We start from the raw sequence: 19,319 nt of genomic DNA on the forward strand, positions 1-19,319 counted from the left end.
ATAGCCACAATATTGTTGATGTGATAGTCTCTACAACCTCATTAGACTATAATTGCGGTGTAATTTGAAATCACACATTTTTGAACATTAGGGAGTAGAAACTACTTTAGACCGCTTCACCATGTTTTTCAAGTATGTTCTTCAAAAATATTAAAATTTAGAATTCCAAAATTTAATATACTTATAAAAATCATAAATTATATTTTTGTATTTCAAAATATTTCCAATCAAAATTCACTTGCAATTGACACTACGCGCATCGCAACAATCGCAATAACCGCAATCGCAACAATCGCAATAACCGCAATCGCAACAACCGTAATTGCAATTTAGAACAATGACGGCCATAATATTGTTGATGTAAAAGTTTCTGCAATTGAAGAGTAATTTGAAATCAAACATCCTTCCACTTTAAGAACCACACAGTAAACTTTGCCTAAGTTTCTTCATATGTTTCCGTCAAATCTCAAAATTTCTAACCACAAAACTCAACCATGGATATAACTTAGTGTGATTCTGCCAGTATGTTATTATATTTGGCCTTTGCAAAAACAAAAGAAGATAACACATTCAGTGATTACACTATGGTTCCAATATATCAAATGTTACTATATCTGAAATTACAAAGTCTTCAGATTGTTTAAACATAAATGCATGATATATGCAAACAAACAAACACACAAATGAATACATATATACTGACAAATTAGGCAGACATGCATCCAATTCCATGTCTTGAAGTAGGAAAAATAAGGAACAAACCGCTACAAACTATTCCAATCATCATTGGAAAACTCTCCATAATTTGATCCATCTCTCTTTCATGTCCAGGAAACAAACAATTAGTAACCCTATAATCCGAAAAAGCAATAGCCACAAACACCATAACCGACATAACCGCATGCACAAAATCTTGAAACCCTACCTTATACTTGTCATCTTTAGGAACCGAAACAGCGAGTCCGGGTTTGAAAACAGACAGCCCTTTCGGAGTAACGAAACCGTAGTAAATGTTACCGTCGGCGCCATGAAAACTGTCTGTAAAGTGAAAGAAAAAACAAGAGAGTGCACACATGATTAAGAGGAAATGGATCATGATGGTGTGAATATGAGTGCATTGGCCATTTCTGTAGATTGATGGAAGGACCATTTCGAATGTGATGAGTGTTCCGGTTGGAAGGAAGTTTCCGAGTAGGGAAGTTTTTGAGAGGGTCTTTTGAACACCTTTTGCCATTATGGCGCGACGCTTCTTCCCGGGTTCCGGTGGATCGGACGACTGGGTTGTGACGGCGCCCACGGCCTCCTGTGGCGGTGGTGTTACATTGTATACTTTGATTCCAATTTCTGGTTGAGTTTGTTCCATATTTGATTATTTATGAAGAACATGTGTGTGTGAGTGATTCAATAGTTATGGTTATGAATGAATGGAATTGGATTTGAATGTTGGTTTGTATATATAGTGGAAATGTACATTCCCATCGGTTAAAAAATCTTGTGAGTGGTTATGTTTTGACGGTTAACTAATTAGGACTTTGATTTGCCACTTAATTGTGTTGAATGTTAAGATGTAAGCCGTCTTTTTTTTTAATTTCAAATCCAAATCTTTATTTCTTGTCATATTTAACCTTTTTAAACTCTATATTTGAGCATGGAGATGTTAAGATGTAAGCCGTCTTTTTTTTTAATTTCAAATCCAAATCTTTTTTTCTTGTCATATTTAACTTTTTTAAACTCTATATTTGAGCATGTTTTCCATGCCTTATTTTGTAGCACAATTATTTGAAGTTACATTGCAAATTGGATAAATTGTTCTACGCAATATAACTCTACCTCCAAATTATAATAAAAATAAACATGTTCAGTAGCAAAATTGTATTGTATTTATATAAAAAAGAATAGAAGTCTGTCATATCACCGTACGACCACCCCGTACAGAGTAGACTGCACGAGAACGATCATCTACTGCACGAGATGCCATATCAACCTGACAATCATCTCAGCCGTTAATCACGCTCTGATCGCACGGTCTCTTTTCTTCATCCAGACTTTCGTTCCTGTCTCCTTAGAAATCAAGGATACAGTAGTACGAGCCTATAGAACAGATCCTGTTCAAGTAAGGTCGTGTCTATTGGTCTCGTCTTATCGTTATATAAACATTTTTTAAATGCCTAAAGCAAACGATGTGGGACTCTTTCAATTTCTGAAACGCCTACTATACTATATTCTACTCACAAGTTTGGCAAAACGTTTCATGAATTTGTCTAAACTCATTATGAAGCTTATTCAAGATTTTAAACATCAACCATTAACGATACAGCAATTAAGATTCGTCGTTGGTTATTTTTTAAATCTTGGTTGTAAAAACATGAGAAAGCATATGTTTATTTGAGTTAAATACTGACCTCAACTCAACAGCAGAGTTTAATTGCTTCAAATGTTACTGTTTATTTAACAAATGAACAACTTTAAGTTTTCTTAACATGTCTGCATTACATTGTAGTGATGCATACACTACCTTCCTCTTGGGGTGGAATTACCATGATTTATTAAGGCATCACATGTTGTTTGAAACATGCAAAGATCTTTAGTACACCTGATGCAGCTGCAATTAAGATTGCCTAGGCATCAAAAACTTTAGGTTGTTTCCGTTGAACGTCCTTTAAATTATAACATTGGTTGGTTATAAAACATAATGAATGTTGTTTTGGGTCATTCAAAAGCTTAACTGGTTTCCTTTTTCATCATATTTTCAGATAAAAAATACTCATCTCAACTGATAAAGGAAGGAAGGTGGATCAATGATTCAAACTATATATGTATGTGCGCTATGTTCCTGTCCAGAATTTGATGTCAATATGCAAAACCTCTTGTATCAAGTAAAATCTATCAATCAGAAACAGAAAGAAAATATCAACAACTGTGAAGGATAAATGAATGAGGTGGGTTACATTGTCATATAGCTCCAGATTTTTCTACCTCACAACTTCAACTATCATCATCTAACAGGCTAACATAATGAATGTTGTTTTTGGTTATTGAAAAGCTGAACTGGTTTCTCTTGTTATTTTCTTCTCTCTTTGAAGTAAAATACAGTACCAAAAGTATGTTAAGTAGTACATTTTAAGAGCAACAATTTCTCTTGTTTTCTCTCTTGAAGTAAAATGTTGCTCCAAGATTTATGACTTGGTTATATTTATTGTTTGGCCATATTTGTCGGGGTTTTCTCTTCGCACCTTTAGTGGTGAAGAGATACATGTATGAAACCCGAAAATGTTCTTGGCGTAATTCGGAATCAAACTTATGTCCAATACACGTCAAACCACTTTGTAAGTTTGTCGCTCTCATTTTATCAAAAAAAATAGTATGGAAATCGATATCTATATTAATGGAAAAGCGAGTATGTAGGTTAAGTTTCAGACTAACCCTTTAACACATTTTAAATTTATGATAGCGTGTTTATTTCACAATTCAATGGATAATCCAAAAATTAAGTTCCGTATTAACCCTCAACACAAGATGCGTTCGTAGTACGGTTTTGACGTTAAAATTCATCTAAACCGCAAGAGAAAAAAAAGTGCGGTTCGATTTGATTTAGTTGGCTTTTAAAAATAAATTGAACCAAATCAAATTAAATCATTCGTACACATATTGAGGATATCATAATTTTGTGTTTAGTAATTCATACATTTATAATGCATACATTAAAGATAATTACAATTCATAATAACTAATTAAAATTCATAATAACCAATCTTCTGTTTTAGGAACGTAAATTATTTACAATAAATGTAAAAATTAATTCATGATTAACATCCCCTCAAATTGATGCGGTTGGTCAAAGAACATTAATTTGCTAACAAGAAATTGATGTCGTGGGCTGAAAGAGCCTTAATAAGAATCTATGTGGTCTATAATTGAGTATTGACATGAGGAAGTGATATCATTCGATCATCATAGGCGTCACGAATGGAATGACAATCAACTTCTATATATTTTATGCATTCATACAATGGGTATCAGGACATCCTGCTTGATCAACATCACTATAAGCACGCAATTGAAGAGAAATTTCAACGCAAAAGAATAATCTGCGGTGAGAGGTTCTTTTCAAGTAGCCAATTATACAATGAACCACAACCAAGATAAGATAGCGAGGAGAATGCATGAACTCACTTACTTGCTGAACATTAAAAGATATATTAGGGTGAGTAATAGTCAAGTAATTAAGGTTATCCATAAGTTCTCAATACAATAAGGGATCAGGAAAAGATCACCATCATCATGATGATATTTAACATTAACCTCAAGGGAAGTATCTACCAAATTAATCGATTGAAGATCAAACATAGAAATAAAATTTGTAGCATACTTGTGTTGATGGATAAACATGTCATTGGATGTATAATGAACCTCAAGACAAAGAAAATAATGCAATTTATCAAGATGTTTCATATTAAATTAAGTTTGTAACTCTTATTTAAGTCCTTGTTAGAGAAGGAAGATTAAGATTGAGATATTGTCGAAGTGAAGAACAAGTTCTTAATTTGTTGACCAAGGGAGTCACAATTAAAGTGTTAAAGATGTTGAAGATGAACATGGGTATAGAAGACTTGGAGCATTTGAGTTAAGGTGGTGTGTTAAAAGTTTCTTAGTAATTCAAGTGTTGTAACTGGTTAACACGAGTGTGTAATCGGTTACAAGTGTCAAAATAAGTCAAATAAATTGAAGAAACGTGATTCTGACGTTGATGTAATCGGTTATGCATTCGTAGTAATCGGTTACCACTTTTAGTTAATTTATTTCTATTTTGTTTCAACGGTAACCTATTACAGGTTTTGTGTAATTGGTTACAGGTCCAAGAATTTTATTTTTCTCTTATTTGACTTATGTAACTTGTGTCTCAATCAACTTGTAATATTTGTATAAATACCTTGGAGGCATTATCATTTATGATAACGAAAATATTCTCACACCCTTTCTCAATTTCTATGTCTCTCTCCACACTCTAATTTCTCTATTATTCACCATTGGTTCCAAGTTCTAACACTCTCGACGTTTATTTTATATATATAAATTCGGAGATAATTGTTGGCCCTACTTTAAGTTCAAGAATCTTATATTAAGGTTCTTGTTATCTTCAAAGGTATATGAACAAGAAAACCATGTGACGCAAAAGTCTCATTTGCATTAATTATTCTTTATGCAACTATGATTAAATTTGTGCGTGAAAACTTAAGTTCTTGGCAAAACTTTTGATTTAATTGCCAAGTTCTCTAAATTAATAATATGAAGAACTTATGTGCTAGATTACACTGTTCAAACTTCTCTTATGCCTGCATCCTAGACAAAAATTTCCAATAGAAAAATGCTTATTATGACGAAACTGAAAAGCAAGGATTGCAAGAATATAATAACTACCATTGTTTACAATCACCACCCCATGATTTCCTTAAAATAAAAATTAAAACTGAAATCACTCTTTAAAACACTACCATTATTTACAATCACCATACCCATGATTTCTTGTAAAATAGAAATTAAAAGTGAAACCTGTCTTTAATCAGGTTCCTTGAATTACATGTTCCACTTTATACTTTCCTTGGCCTTTTTGTAGCTGCATATCATTCGTATAATATGATTAATTAATCAGATTACATCTTATCTAATTATTTTCAACCTGAAGCAAAGTGGCCATTAAATGAAGCTATCCAGTGCAGCAAGTATACCAACATAAAAGCAATACAGTATACATAAATGGAAAGCTGCAGAATGAACAATCACAGTACAAGTATCAACTCACAAAATTATTGATGTATAGGTTGCGAAAGCTTCCAAGTCATTGTACCAAAGAAAGTAAAATCAATCAACAGATCTATTGTGGTCAATTAAGTTTCACATACTGTGACGAAAAAATAAAAGTAATCACATAGTAAAAATAATCAAATGCTCAGTCAACAAATTATCATTTAAAATAAAAAGTAAATCTATGTATAACCTGAAGGGGATAAATAATCATGCCAATACCCTAATACTTACCTTTGAATTTTGAAGCTTTGTGCAAGTTGGGCTTTTGTGTTCTCTATAAGGTTGTTTCTAGAGCTGCCTGCCCATGCCATGAGAGGATCTTTGGAGGAGAGAAAGTGGTTCGGGAGAAGGAGAGATAAAGGTAGCAACATGAGATGAAGAACACATTGAGCTGTTTTGCTTTAAACTCAATGTAGCTATGAAGCAGCTGAAAGTTGTTGAAAAAAGTGTTTGTGAGTCTGCCTTCAGAAAGTTTTGATTTATGCATATCTGGTGTACTACGGCAAGATCTTTTCATATTTCCATAAATTTGCGTCGTTTACCAGTAATCACCACATGAGCAAATCCCATCTTTAAAATGATGGAAACGGTTTGAATCCCTCACAATTATTTCCCTCTCAGTAATTCTAGATATATACTTAGTTGCGTTATGACAATCGCCACAAATACGCAAGTTTTTAAATATCCTAATCGGACTTCTTGGTGGTGTACAGATAATTCCAAATGCAATGGCCAATCTCTCACTATGACTATTCAAAATCTGTTCCTTTTCATCCTCCTCAACATCTTGTAAGACAAAACTATAGTCTGGAACATAGCCAAGATTCTTCATTTTAGCACTCAAAACCCTTAATTCTCTGTATATCTCTGCATATTTTGGATGAGTTTGGTTCCCAGTATAAAAGACTTCAACTTTACTGCCGGCTACAACAGAGCTCCAACCAGGTGTTTTCCTCAATCCTCGATCTCTGGCCAAGGATCTTACTTTAACTACTCCTTCCCATTTTCCGGTATTTGCATAGATGTTCGACAACAAAACATAATAGCCAACGTTCTCCGAATCAACTTCCAATATGCGTTCTGAAGCTAATGTACCTAATTCTGCATTTCCATGTATTCTACAAGCAGAGAGAAGAGCACCCCAGATGGATGCATCTGGTTGTACAGGCATATTTCTCACTAAATCATAAGCTTTTTTCAAATATCCAGCTCTGCCAAGCAAATCAACCATACAGCCATAATGTTTCAAACTAGGCTCGATCCCATACTCTTTCTGCATAATATCAAAACATTTTTGGCCCTCATCAACTAAACCCGAATGGCTACAAGCCGACAACAAAGATACAAAGGTAATATGATCTGCCTCCACATCTTCAGCTAGCATGTCTTTGAAAAGTTGCAGAGCTTCTTCTCCATGGCCGTGAACCCCTAGAGAAGATATTACGGCATTCCAAGGAACTGAAGTTTCCCGTGGAATTTCATAAAATAAAGACATTGCATCTTCCAACTTCCCACATTTTCCATACATGTCAATTAGGCAGGTAGCCACAAAGACATCCAAGTAGAGAGAGTTTTTTATTAGCCTCCCATGAATTTTCATTCCTTGTTGCAAAGCTCCAACATGAGAATATGCCGGTATAATGCTCACCCAAGTCCCTTGGTTTGGGATTATATTTATACACTCTTCCATCATGTTGTAAGCATCAATTGCTTCACTTGCAAGACCATTTTGAGTATAACCTGTGATCAATGTGTTCCATGAAATTGCATCTTTGCTAGGAAGCTGATCAAAAACTGTATGTGCACAGCTCATATCTCCCAACTTCGCATACATATTCACAAGTGCATTGCCAATCACAACATCCTTCTCAATCCACTGACGCCTCATAACAAATCCATGAATAGATCTGCTAACCCTTTGATCACTTAACTGACCGAATATAGACGTCAAACTCACAACCGTCAACAAATCAGGCTGTATTCCAACAAGTAGCATCCCTTTAAAAAACCTAAGTGCAGTATTCGGATCATTATTCTGCTCATACGCAGCAATTATAGAATTCCAAGATACCAAATCCCTCACTTCCATGTGATCAAAAACTCTTTGTGCATCCCACAACCTACCAAACTTCGAATACATATTGATCAAAGCATTAGAAACAAAAACATCAGTATCCAACCCATGCTTCAACACATACAAATGAATCAAAACCCCATTAACAATATCTACCGATTGCGCACAAACAGGAAGTATACTCGACACCGTAACAGTATCCATCTTTACCCCCTCACCTTTCATCCTATTCAACACACCTAACGCCCCGGCTGCATCACCATTCTGAAAAAACCCCGAAATCATCGCATTCCAAGAACCCACATCTCTTACAGGCATATCAACAAACACCTTGTATGCAACATCTAAAACACCAAACCGCGAATATAAATTTATCAACGAAGCAGCAACAAATACATCATGCTCAAAACCCATCTTAAAAACACAACAATGTACTTTCTTCCCATCAACAAAATCTACACAGGCTTTCAATATAGGAGGGAAAGTATAAAAATCAGGCCTTAAATCATCAGACATGGAAAATAATTCATTGACACAACTCATAGCTTCACTGTATTGACCAAATCGAACATAAGCAGATATAATTGAGTTCCATGAATATATATTCTTTTTGCTAATGTGGTTAAAAGTAGAGCGAGATAATGAAATATCTCCAAGAGTAACATACATATTAATAAGCTTCGTAGATAGAACAACATTTTGAGATTTTCCAAACACAACTAGAAGAGCGTGAACCTGCTTAGTAAGATTAACATTCACACAGGAGTTGAATAAAGCACTGAATTCTGTATCTTTTTGTAGAAAAGATGTAGCTGATGAATAACATTGGTAAGCACGTTGATGCAATAAAGAAAATTTAGAAACCGGGACGAACTTGAGAAGAGGAAGCATAGAAGTGGGCAATGTTGATGGCGACGCGGTCGCGCAATGAGCGGGAGCGTTTAATAGTTACGGTGTTGGTAGCGGGAATGGCACCGAAAACGTGAAGTGTTGTTGCACCTCTTTATTTAAAAGTAGCTTTACCGGATACTAGCGTTTAAACGGCTACCTGCCCATTTGTCCGTTTTTTTTAATTGGTCAGGCGCCTAATGTGATTTTTTTTTATTATAAATAGATGTGTTGTGTGATTTATTTTTCTACATCTCATTTCTTCACATTGCAAACATGTTTGGTGTTCGTTGTCGCTATGGAAAAATGATTTATTCGAGAGACAAGCCTCCGATGATGATACTCTTCTGGAAAATATGTAGTTTGGATCAACTGAAGAGAGAGCTGCAAACATGTTTGATGTTCGTTGTCACTATGGAAAAGTGATTTATTTGAGAGACAAGCTTCCGATGTTGATACTCTTCTAGAACATCTGTAGTTTAGATCAACTGAAGAGAGAGTTGGTTCGTTGGTTAGATGAAAAAATACCAAAAGGAGAAAAATTAGAAGTATTGAAACTTCGTACCACCACCAACATCTAGATCATCGTCAAGACATCCAACATCGCTATGCACCCAACATATCGCCCTATCTTAGCCGCCTTAACCAAGACACTCAACGATCATTTAACATCAACCGTCCCTCCTCCTACCATAGCCAAGAAGCCTAAACATATCAAAACCAAAACCTCCAACAACCATATCTCTACCAAACACCACAACAATCATTTCAACATTTCCTCGACGCATCATTCACACCAATGTCTCCCTTCAATCGTCCCGGTCGCCCTCCAACAACTCAAACACAATGGGTCATGAACTCACCTATGGCGGTACTCCTTCGATGCATACACAAGACTAAGCTAATTTGTCTGACTATCTCAGACAATCTCCTGCAGTTGGTGGTGATGTTCCTGAGCCCTCAGATACTCAAACACCTAGGGTGAATCATCAACGTGGGTTAGGGTCACGAGTTCGGGTAGCTAGGGGATGTGGGATCGGAGGTCGGTTAGGTGATCCCGGTCATCGACATTAGTCTTTTTTTGTGTAAACGTGTATTTATATTAATATGAATTGGTCTGATTTCGATTTTATCTATCATATACAATATTTTTCAAAAAAAAATTACGAAACATACACAGGTGTCAGACCAATTTGCGTCTCCTTTAAAACTTAACACGTAGGCGCCAATTGGATTGACAACACAAGGTGGACTAACCAATCCAATGGACGTCTTCTCTCTAAATTTAAAAGCAGACGTCAATTCATCTAACGTCTCCTCTTAAGTAAGTACGGTTTGTTGAATTTTTTGAAAAACTAAATTATTTTAGTAAAAATTTCGAAAATTGCATGATCTACAAATCCTTTTTTTTTCAAGTGGTTCCCTCATTTTGTTTCAGACACTTTTATAATTTTGTTTCACTTTATTATATAGAAGTGCAATTGTTAATTTTATAGATTTAATGAAAAATACCGATTAACAAAATAGTTAAGCAAGTGGTTATGTTTTCTTTCCCGCATGACCAATTGAAATAAACAAACAATTATTGTAATTTGTGATAGAATAACCAACCGAGTGGCTACAAAGATAATTTAGGAATAGAAAAAAGGATGGACCAAAAATTATATATCCTTAGATAATGAGTTCTCATCTCTATATCATCTGTTAGAAATTAGAATTGAGAATTCTCAATATTAATCCTTACAAACCATTATTTTTTTTTACAAGAGGCAAAACAAGATCTCAAAATTCTGAAATACAATAGTTGAAAGTCTGTATACTTCGGTTGTGACATATAGTTTTAGAGAGTAGTTATTACGTCTATTAAAAATACTAACAAAGTTATTAAGGTAAAATAGTCTATAGACTAATGGAAGGTTGAAGGCTTCTTTTTTTATAATAACTTAAAATATAAATTTTATTGGATTAAAAATATATTTAATACATAATTTAAAATATTTTCATTATTAACATATACTATGTCATATATATTTTATATGATTATATAAAGTAATCAATTATCACAGTCACATATTTGAGTTGGCATTCCAAAATCAAATATTTGAATCGGTGATTAACGTTTTTTAATACACTATCTTTTATTTTAACGTTTTTTAATACACTATCTTTTATTTTGTGTTAAGACTTTTATATAATTTCTCATATTATTTTAATTATTTTTAATAGATTTTTGTAAGTTAAATTGAGTTCTGCTTATTTTTAAAATAAATATTTATTTTTTAAATAAACAGTTATTTACACTTTCTCGTTGTGCAAGTCATAATTTGAGTTACGAGAATCGGATTGATGCATTTTTAATATGTGTTGGAAATCCGAGAGGATAAACTACAAGTTTCATGTTGAAGTCAGAAGAAAATTTGGAGTTCATAACAGTCGCATAATTCATTTTTAGTTCGGACTTAAGAAATTACTTAGTTTTCGGGCCAGTTTTATATTTTTTTTCGGGTCGGTTGTTATTAGGCCTAAATTCTCTTGCTCTATTTAAACAAATTAGTAGTTTTAGGTTTCATTATTCAGCATTCACGAATCAGAAAGTAGGGCATACGAATACCATGGAGAGTTAATTCTCAAAGAGTTGATATACGGTATTCGAATTCTACTTTGAGATTTTTATTAATTTCAGTTTAATTTCGATTTCTTTTTAATTCTTCCTATAAATTCATTTGCTTCATTCTATTGTTGTTTATAGGATAAAATTGATAAAATTCGATTGTTTATATGATATTTAACTATGATCACGTTAGGGTAGTTTTTTCTTTATCGTGTTTGATTAAGTCGCGTTTTCTTAATTCACGACTACTTAAATCCGTTTGCTTAATTCATAAATTAGGAACATACATAATATAATACCTATTGCGCTTGTCGGTGGATATTGTAATCAAATAGGATGGAATCCGCTAGAGAACTGGAATTATAAGAATCAGTGATAAGTCGAAAATCGATACAGTAAATTAGCTTATTTATCAATTTTGCTTTTATCTTAATTATCTACGATTTAAGTTCTGAACCTTAAAAACCTCATTATTTTCATTCGTTTGGTTACAACATTCAAGATCCTTGTGATACGACATTCAAGTGTTGCTTATGTTTTACTATACTTTTAAAGTCGTTTTTGACCAGTGTGCGACAGTGGATCAAATTAGCGTTGTTGTCGAGGACCCTTGTTGAATTTAACCAATATTAGAATCTTGTTAGCATTTTTTTTTTGTTTTTTGTTTGTTTGTTGATTTTCAGGGTTGCGGTATAGTGGTAAGTATTACAGCCTATTAGGTGACACTATGTAAACTACTATTTCGAATTGCTCTGAATTTTTTTTCCATAAATTCATAAATAATTCAACAAACAGTACTTACTTAAAAGACTTTAAAGCAAATTTAACCCTCAAAATCGCAATTTCTTTGTTTTTCTATTTTATTTATAAAAAAAAAATCATATTTTCTAAAAAATTCAGAAAAAATTGTAGAGTCTTATTTTGGTTTTATTTGACTTTCAGTCATATTTTAATAATTTTTAGATTTTATTTTAATCGCTTTTCTATTTTTTCATTATTTTTCTCAATAGGGACATTGCTGACATTTTTGTAATTGTTGCATTGCATGCTTTCTGATTTTATTTGATCATGTGTTAATTTGATAATTATAGCATGGCTGATCAAATTAGAATATTAAGAAATTTTATTTCACCTGATTCACTTTTTACTGATTTCTCTTTGTCTGATTTTGAGGACACTTATACTTGTGATATTTGTACTGATAGTCACTTATGTTCAGTTTGTACTGAAATTGAAGCTGCTTTACAAGGTGATATTTCTAATGATATTTATCATGAGATTTCTACTAAAAAAGTTGATGTTGCAGATGTAAATGTAGCTCCTGCTGCCAAAACTTTACCATCCATTGAACAACCACTTGCTTTAGAGCTAAAGTCACTCCCTGCGTTTTTAGAATTTAATAAAAAATTTCCTGTAATAATTTCATCTAAACTTGAATCTGGACAGGAAAAGAAGTTGTTACAAGTATTGAGGGAACATAAGAAGGAAATTGGATGGACCTTGACTGACATTCAGGATATTAGCTCATCCATGTGTGTGCATCAGATCTTACTTGAAGATGAAGCAAAAATAGTGAGGAAGCCCTAAATGCGGCTTAACCCTTTGGTTTTGAATATCGTGAAAAATGAGATCTATATTGTACTAGAGGATAAAGAGAATATCACATTTACTTGCACATTCAACAATTTTACCAATAGAAGAATGTTCTTTGATCTTGGAATAAAAAGCAAAGGCACTGATAAAAATTTCAAAGTCAATGAACACTCCTTAAGTTATTCCATGAGAGCCCCACATTGAAAGAATAAACTGTAAAAGAGCTCTCATTGAGAAATGTTACTTATGTAGTCATCTATCCGCCTTGACTCCTTGGGTGTGTTCTTTTCTCTCTCTTATTTTATGCTTAATTATTTTATTGAGAACAATGTATGTTTTAAGTGTCGGGGAGGAATGTCATTTAGTTTTCTTGCTTTGTTTCTTCATTTTCTTTTGTGTTTTCTTATTTGTCATTTACTTGTTTCTTCTTTAAAAAAAATGCATGCTTTTTCTTTGTTTTTTGGGTTGCAAGTGTGAGTATTTTCTTAGTTCTCTTGACAAAAGACTCGTGGTGTGATGTGAGTGATGTGTTGTGCATTCTTAGTATGTTAAGTATGTATAAGTTCTAAATTGTGCATCATTTGTGATGGATCATTAACCTTTGTGAGATTTTGAGTCTTTTAATGGATAACATTAAAAAAAAACACATCTCTTTCTTTCTTGTATGATTTTACTCATGTTTGTTAGTCTCTAAAACTTGATTTGACTCTGTTTGAAACTGTTTGATTAGTTGTGCACACTGATATGATAAATGCAAGTTGTTTGTGTTTTATTTTTTAACCAGTTAGCAAAAAAGTCAACCCTGAAAAATATCATCCCTTGTTTGAGAATCCCTTTGAGCCTATTTATCATTTTTTTTATAACTCATAACAAGTCTAAAAATGAAAAACAATGTTATCACCCTATTCAAAGAATTGAAAGAGTCTTGTTTGGAGTTGTGTGAGACTGAATATGTAGTTGTGATATTTCATTCAAAAGTTGATAGAAAATAGAAAAGAAAAAAATAATAGAAAAATAAAAAAATAGAAAAAGAAAAGAAGGATGACAATACATATTTCTTATGGGAAAAAAGAATAAAAAGAGAAAAGAGAAGAGAAATAGTTGCAAGATTGTTGTTCGAAAGTGAATGAAGTTTTATTTAGCTCAACTCCCGCAGTTTCTTTCGATTTTCTTTTGACCCTCTGGATTTTAGCCTAGTACCCCTTATGATCTATCTCACAATTTCCTTGACCAAGTTACAACCCGAATAAAAGTCATTTTGATCTTTGTTTGCATGTATTTTAATTGTGAATGTTAGAGTCTTTTCAAGCTAATGGTAGTGCTAATTTTCATGATGTACCTTGAGTATAAACACTCAACCTAAACACTTAAGAGTTGAGTGAATTTTATCTTGTGAGGATCTTGATGTTCATGATATGCTCTTTGGTAAACTATCATCTTATCTGTTTTGACTTTCAGAAAAAGTTTCTTACTAACACCATATTTCTTGAAGTTTAGAATGAGAATTTTACTTACACCCTTGTGATTTTGAAGGTCTTTGAATCTGTACGCTCTGTTTTGTTATTATTTTTCTACTTTGAATTTTAACTTTAGAGTTTTGCTCGAAGAGCAAAAGTTTAAGTATGAGGGAATTTGATCAGTGTATTTTAGTACACTATCTTTTAATTTGTGATAAAGCTTTTATATGACTTCTCACATTATTTTAATTGCTTTTAATATATTTTTGAAAGGTAAGTTGAGTTCTACTTATTTTCTGAATAAGTGCTTATTTTCTTAATAAACACTTATTTACACTTTCTCGTTGTGCATGTCATAACTTGAGATACAAGAATCGGATTGATGCATTCTAATATGAGTTGGAAAGTTGAGAGGATAAGCTACAAGTTTTATGTTGGAGTTAGAAGCAAATTCGGAGTTCATAATATTATCGTAATTCGTTTTTAGTTCAGACTTAAGAAAATCCTTAGTTTTTGGACCGATTTTGTATTTTTTTTCGAGTCGGTTGCTATTAGGCTTGAATTCCTTTGCTCTACACTTTTTCTACACTTTTAATTCATAGAAAATACATAGAAATTCATGTTAAAAAATGATTAATTAGAATATATTTTACTTTAGAATTGAATTGAATTTAGTGATGGAGTTTCTTTAATTCGTCATTAAAAATCATTAGAAATTAGGTTCTATCAGGTTTAATTTCAATTTTATGCCATGTTGCTTTCTTACATTTCCATATACTTAGTGTACATTTTGGCATGATAATATCCTTGATTAGTTGATCAAGTTCATTCTTGATCAATTAATTACGTTTTTGTGATTAGACTTGTTATATGACTTTTTCAGGAACAATTGCATGCTCCTTTAGGTTTTCATCCACATTTGAGTGATGAAGTCCCTTGATCACTTAAATTGGATTATATGATTTCGTATTTGATCCTTTAGGTCAACCATTAGTCCATTCCCATTCAAAATCATAGGAAATTAGGTGTTTCATCCCATTCACACATCCTTTTCTTTTCCTTGTTCATTTAAGACAATAATATTTTTGCAAATAAATTAAAAAACACTTAAAAACACGATTAGAATTATGTGACACAAGCCTTAAACAATGGAAAAGAATGAGATGGATTATTCATATCCTTGTTCTGAATACCTTTAGTATGGAGCGTAGGCCCCATTATTCAAAGTATCTGCCTTCATTCATAGACTTTAGTACAATTTAAATCAAAAGAACTCTTTCAAGTTTAAAATCAATCACAACCCATCAAATTCTTTTTTTCCTCCTTAAGGCATCCAAAATCTTTTCACAAAGGAAATTTTATTTCCTTTCTACAACAATACAAACAACGCTTAAGTCTCACATGCGCAAGCATACATGCAACGTTTAACTGCTAGAACATGAACATGAACATCGTTCAATGAAAACAACCAACAAAACCGTATTTTCTACCATAAACTATGAAGCTCTGGTTTTCTTATTGCACTATGAGAATACATAGGCACGAAGGTTTAAATCCTTGGCGAGCACATAATTAAAAACTTATTTTCCCCTTAATTAAAAACAATCGTAAGTAAGCTTTAGATAGTAACACCCATTCGCGTAAAGAACAATCAAAATGGTTCACGTTGAGTACAATGGATGTGAGGGATTCTAATACCTTACCCTTGCATAACCTACTTCCTTACCATGTTTCTATTCCCCTTGGATTTTATCGATATTTTCCCTTTCCTTCGGAAATAAATAAAGTTCGGTGGCGACTCTGGTGTATCTTCAAGCGTGCGATGTGCTCAGGTATTTTTCACGGTGCAACAGGAGGAAATTTTTGTTGTGATCTTTCAAGATGGAAAAAATTCTATAAATAGTAAGAATCTGCACCACGGACTCAGAATGTGGTTAAGGATTCTTTTGGGTTGTGTTCATTGCAAACCTTCAAGTAAGTCCTCAGATTACATCAACATTGATCAGAAGTATATGTTGTTCTACATATCTTTTAGGATCAAGATCAACTTACCTTCAATTATCTTCAAGTATTTGAGGGAGTTGGTCAAGGAAACCATAAATGGTGGTACTAAAAGTAGAAAGTAGATTCCTCTAGGAAAACTCATTTCTGATGTGCTTGTTAAGAGCAAGTTGGTAGAATATCTGCAAGAGCTGAATATGACTAAGGAGATAGTCAAAGACGTAGGAAAAGTCAATGGAAGAAATCTGAAGAAGATGTCTCTGATATTTGAACTTACTGATCCCTCATAATTTCTAGATAGGGATGCAGTATCCTCCAGAAGAATACCCATTAGTGACTATCCAATTTTAATCAAAAAGGATCCTCCTGAAATCCTATAAACTTACATTGTTGATTACTTAGCCTCAGGTATCACACCTATAGCTTATTCCTATGAAGAACTTCCAGATGCTCCTCTTGAACTTCCTCTCAGAAGGAAAAGGAAAGCATTTAAGAAGGCTGGTAAATGACCTCATGGAAATGCAAAGGTGGCTAAGGCTTATGCAACTATGAAAAGGCCTTTGGTAATGATACTTGAAGCTAAAGGTGAAGGCTCTAACAAATGTGAGATAGTTATAGAATCTTCTGCTCAGAATCAACCTTTTGGTAGTTCTCCTTTAGGTGAGACATTTTTTCCTTCTGATCAAGTTGTTAACATTTAATTCACCCCTCTTCAACCTACCCTATAAATACCTTCGATAAATATACCCTTTGAAACCATCTTCACCCCTTAACAAAAATAACCCTCTACATCTAAACCATATGAAACTATTCTCTCTGAACAACCAAAAATTCCTAAAACACTCCTTTCATAACTTCAATCACAACCTGAGAATTGCCCCTCTGAACATCCAACTTATACATCCATTGAACCTATACAACCAAAAATTTCAACACTAATCTCCTCACAACTTCAACCAGCACAATCTGAAAACCCCTTATGAAACTCTCCTTTCCATTATTACATCCTTTCAAATAGTCATTCATGAAATTCGTACCTTTCCAAATTTAACACATTCACTACTAACACCAACACCTCAACCAAATGTCATAGATACCTCTATCATTGACACTTTCATGGAACATATCTGAAACAATTCCCCTTCTACTACTGACTCCTCATATAAGACTATTTGTTAGCTGGAATTTCGACGCTAAGGAAATGGTTGATATGAACTAAAAAAGATAAAGGAAATATTCTTAAAAGAATACATGAATATGATTCTTTCAACAAAAATAGTTTTTAGTCGAAGAAACTCCCTTGCATAGAGGGAAATGTTGGTTTGGGACTTAGAAATATTTTTAGGTTCAAACTGCAATTCAACATAGGCATTTCGTTGGAGTTGTGTTCGACGGAGCGTAAATTCAAATTAGTCTTATAACTATTTTTTGACCTTATATGTTTCTTTGTAAGAACACGTGGAAATCTATGGATAGAGAAGTGCACGTAGACGAAAACATGTCATCTTTTGGAGAATACACTGTTTGTTACAGTTATTTTGAATTAGTATAAATAGTATTTGTGTATTGAGAAACAAGTTGCTGAGAGAATGTACGAGTGATCACCATACTTTTACATTTTATGAAATCATTTATATTTTCTCCATTTATCTTCATTGCAATTTTACTTTGAAGCCTTCTTTACATTGTCTCTTTATATTTCTGCATTTAGTCTTAAACTTTGAATGTTATTTTCAAACCGAGAGCATTGTCAAAATGCTCATCATTTACAAAACCTAAATTAACAAAAACACATATCCTAGGATCAATCTAGTCCATCCTGTGAGTAACCAAAGTATTTTTGAATTTTGAAGACTAGCGCTTGTTTACCAGTTTCGACGGTAAACAAATTGGCACACCCGGTGAGACCAGCGCTATTGTTAAAATATTTTGAAATATTTAAAAGTTGTTTATTTTTACAGTGTCTCTAACTTCGTTGCATGAGATTAAGAAGTGGTAAAATAGCCACAAATAACGAAGTCATACCAAAAAGAAGATACGTAAGGAGAATGACGAATCTAAATCTGCCAAATAACACTGGAGAACAACCCCATTCATCGACTAGGGGAACTACAGTTGCAACGTCTGCGTCTGAAGTAGTCCCATCCATAGCGAGTACGACGACCATACCGTCAAATACTCATAGTGGACCGATTATATCATCTGTTAGGACGCATGGTCAGCCATTGCCCCCCCCCCATCCAGTAGGAAATAATGTGTTCAGGCCTTATACGCTTGGATTTTAAATGCCTTTGAGTGGTTGTGAACAACCATACGACATGCCAACTTCAATGATGGCAAGTTTGCATAATACAACGTCGACATTTATAGAACCATTGATGAATGCGTCTTCACCTTTACAAGGGTCTGGATCGACTGTTCATAATTTGGGTCGAATTAGCCGACCTTTAGGAGTGGGGTTTCCCACCCAATAAATGCTCAATCTTACTACAAACTCTGCAGCAGTTTTGAGGCAACAAATGGAAGAAAACAACCATGAAATGGTCCATATGCTTGCCCAAAAAATGAGCACGATATTCAATCCTTTGATTCAAAACACCATCCAAACAAACCAACAAGTGGCAGCGCAGATGACGCGAATTGAAAATTTCTTTAGAGTTCCGCAAGCACCTCGACAACTTCAAAGGGAATAATTATTAGAAAACTAAGGAGCAGTCCTTGAAGAGGACCCTACTATTAACCAAGCCCATCTAAATGAACCCCAAATGGACATGGAAAATCAGGGGGTTAAAGTCGTACCCCCCAGGTTTGAACAACCAGTACCAAGGGAGAGGGAACCAATGGTGTTGATGGTGAATAGGAATCAAGACGCCGGTGAAGTCACACGTCA

General features: G+C 33.6%; 2 protein-coding genes and 1 non-coding gene across 3 annotated transcripts; all 3 read right to left on the reverse strand.

Moving 5' to 3' along the window:
• Window positions 1-680: 680 nt before the first annotated feature.
• Window positions 681-1,441, reverse strand: LOC127126459 (protein DMP9). Its single transcript, XM_051055388.1, has one exon. It carries the CDS (start codon window positions 1,361-1,363, stop codon window positions 707-709), a length of 657 nt encoding a protein of 218 aa, XP_050911345.1. The 5' UTR covers window positions 1,364-1,441; the 3' UTR covers window positions 681-706.
• A 459-nt stretch (window positions 1,442-1,900) lies between these two features.
• Window positions 1,901-2,123, reverse strand: LOC127134279 (small nucleolar RNA U3). The gene has a single exon (XR_007808030.1). It is a non-coding gene; the product is annotated as a small nucleolar RNA U3 (small nucleolar RNA).
• A 3,261-nt stretch (window positions 2,124-5,384) lies between these two features.
• Window positions 5,385-8,892, reverse strand: LOC127126460 (pentatricopeptide repeat-containing protein At4g33990). The gene is made up of 2 exons (XM_051055389.1): window positions 6,037-8,892; window positions 5,385-5,614 (listed from the first exon to the last, which is right to left on the reverse strand). Exon 1 carries the CDS (start codon window positions 8,768-8,770, stop codon window positions 6,344-6,346), a length of 2,427 nt encoding a protein of 808 aa, XP_050911346.1. The 5' UTR covers window positions 8,771-8,892; the 3' UTR covers window positions 5,385-5,614; window positions 6,037-6,343.
• Window positions 8,893-19,319: the final 10,427 nt, after the last annotated feature.

The sequence above is a fragment of the Lathyrus oleraceus genome, chromosome 3, assembly GCF_024323335.1.
Source record: "Lathyrus oleraceus cultivar Zhongwan6 chromosome 3, CAAS_Psat_ZW6_1.0, whole genome shotgun sequence".
Lineage (NCBI taxonomy): Eukaryota > Viridiplantae > Streptophyta > Magnoliopsida > Fabales > Fabaceae > Lathyrus > Lathyrus oleraceus.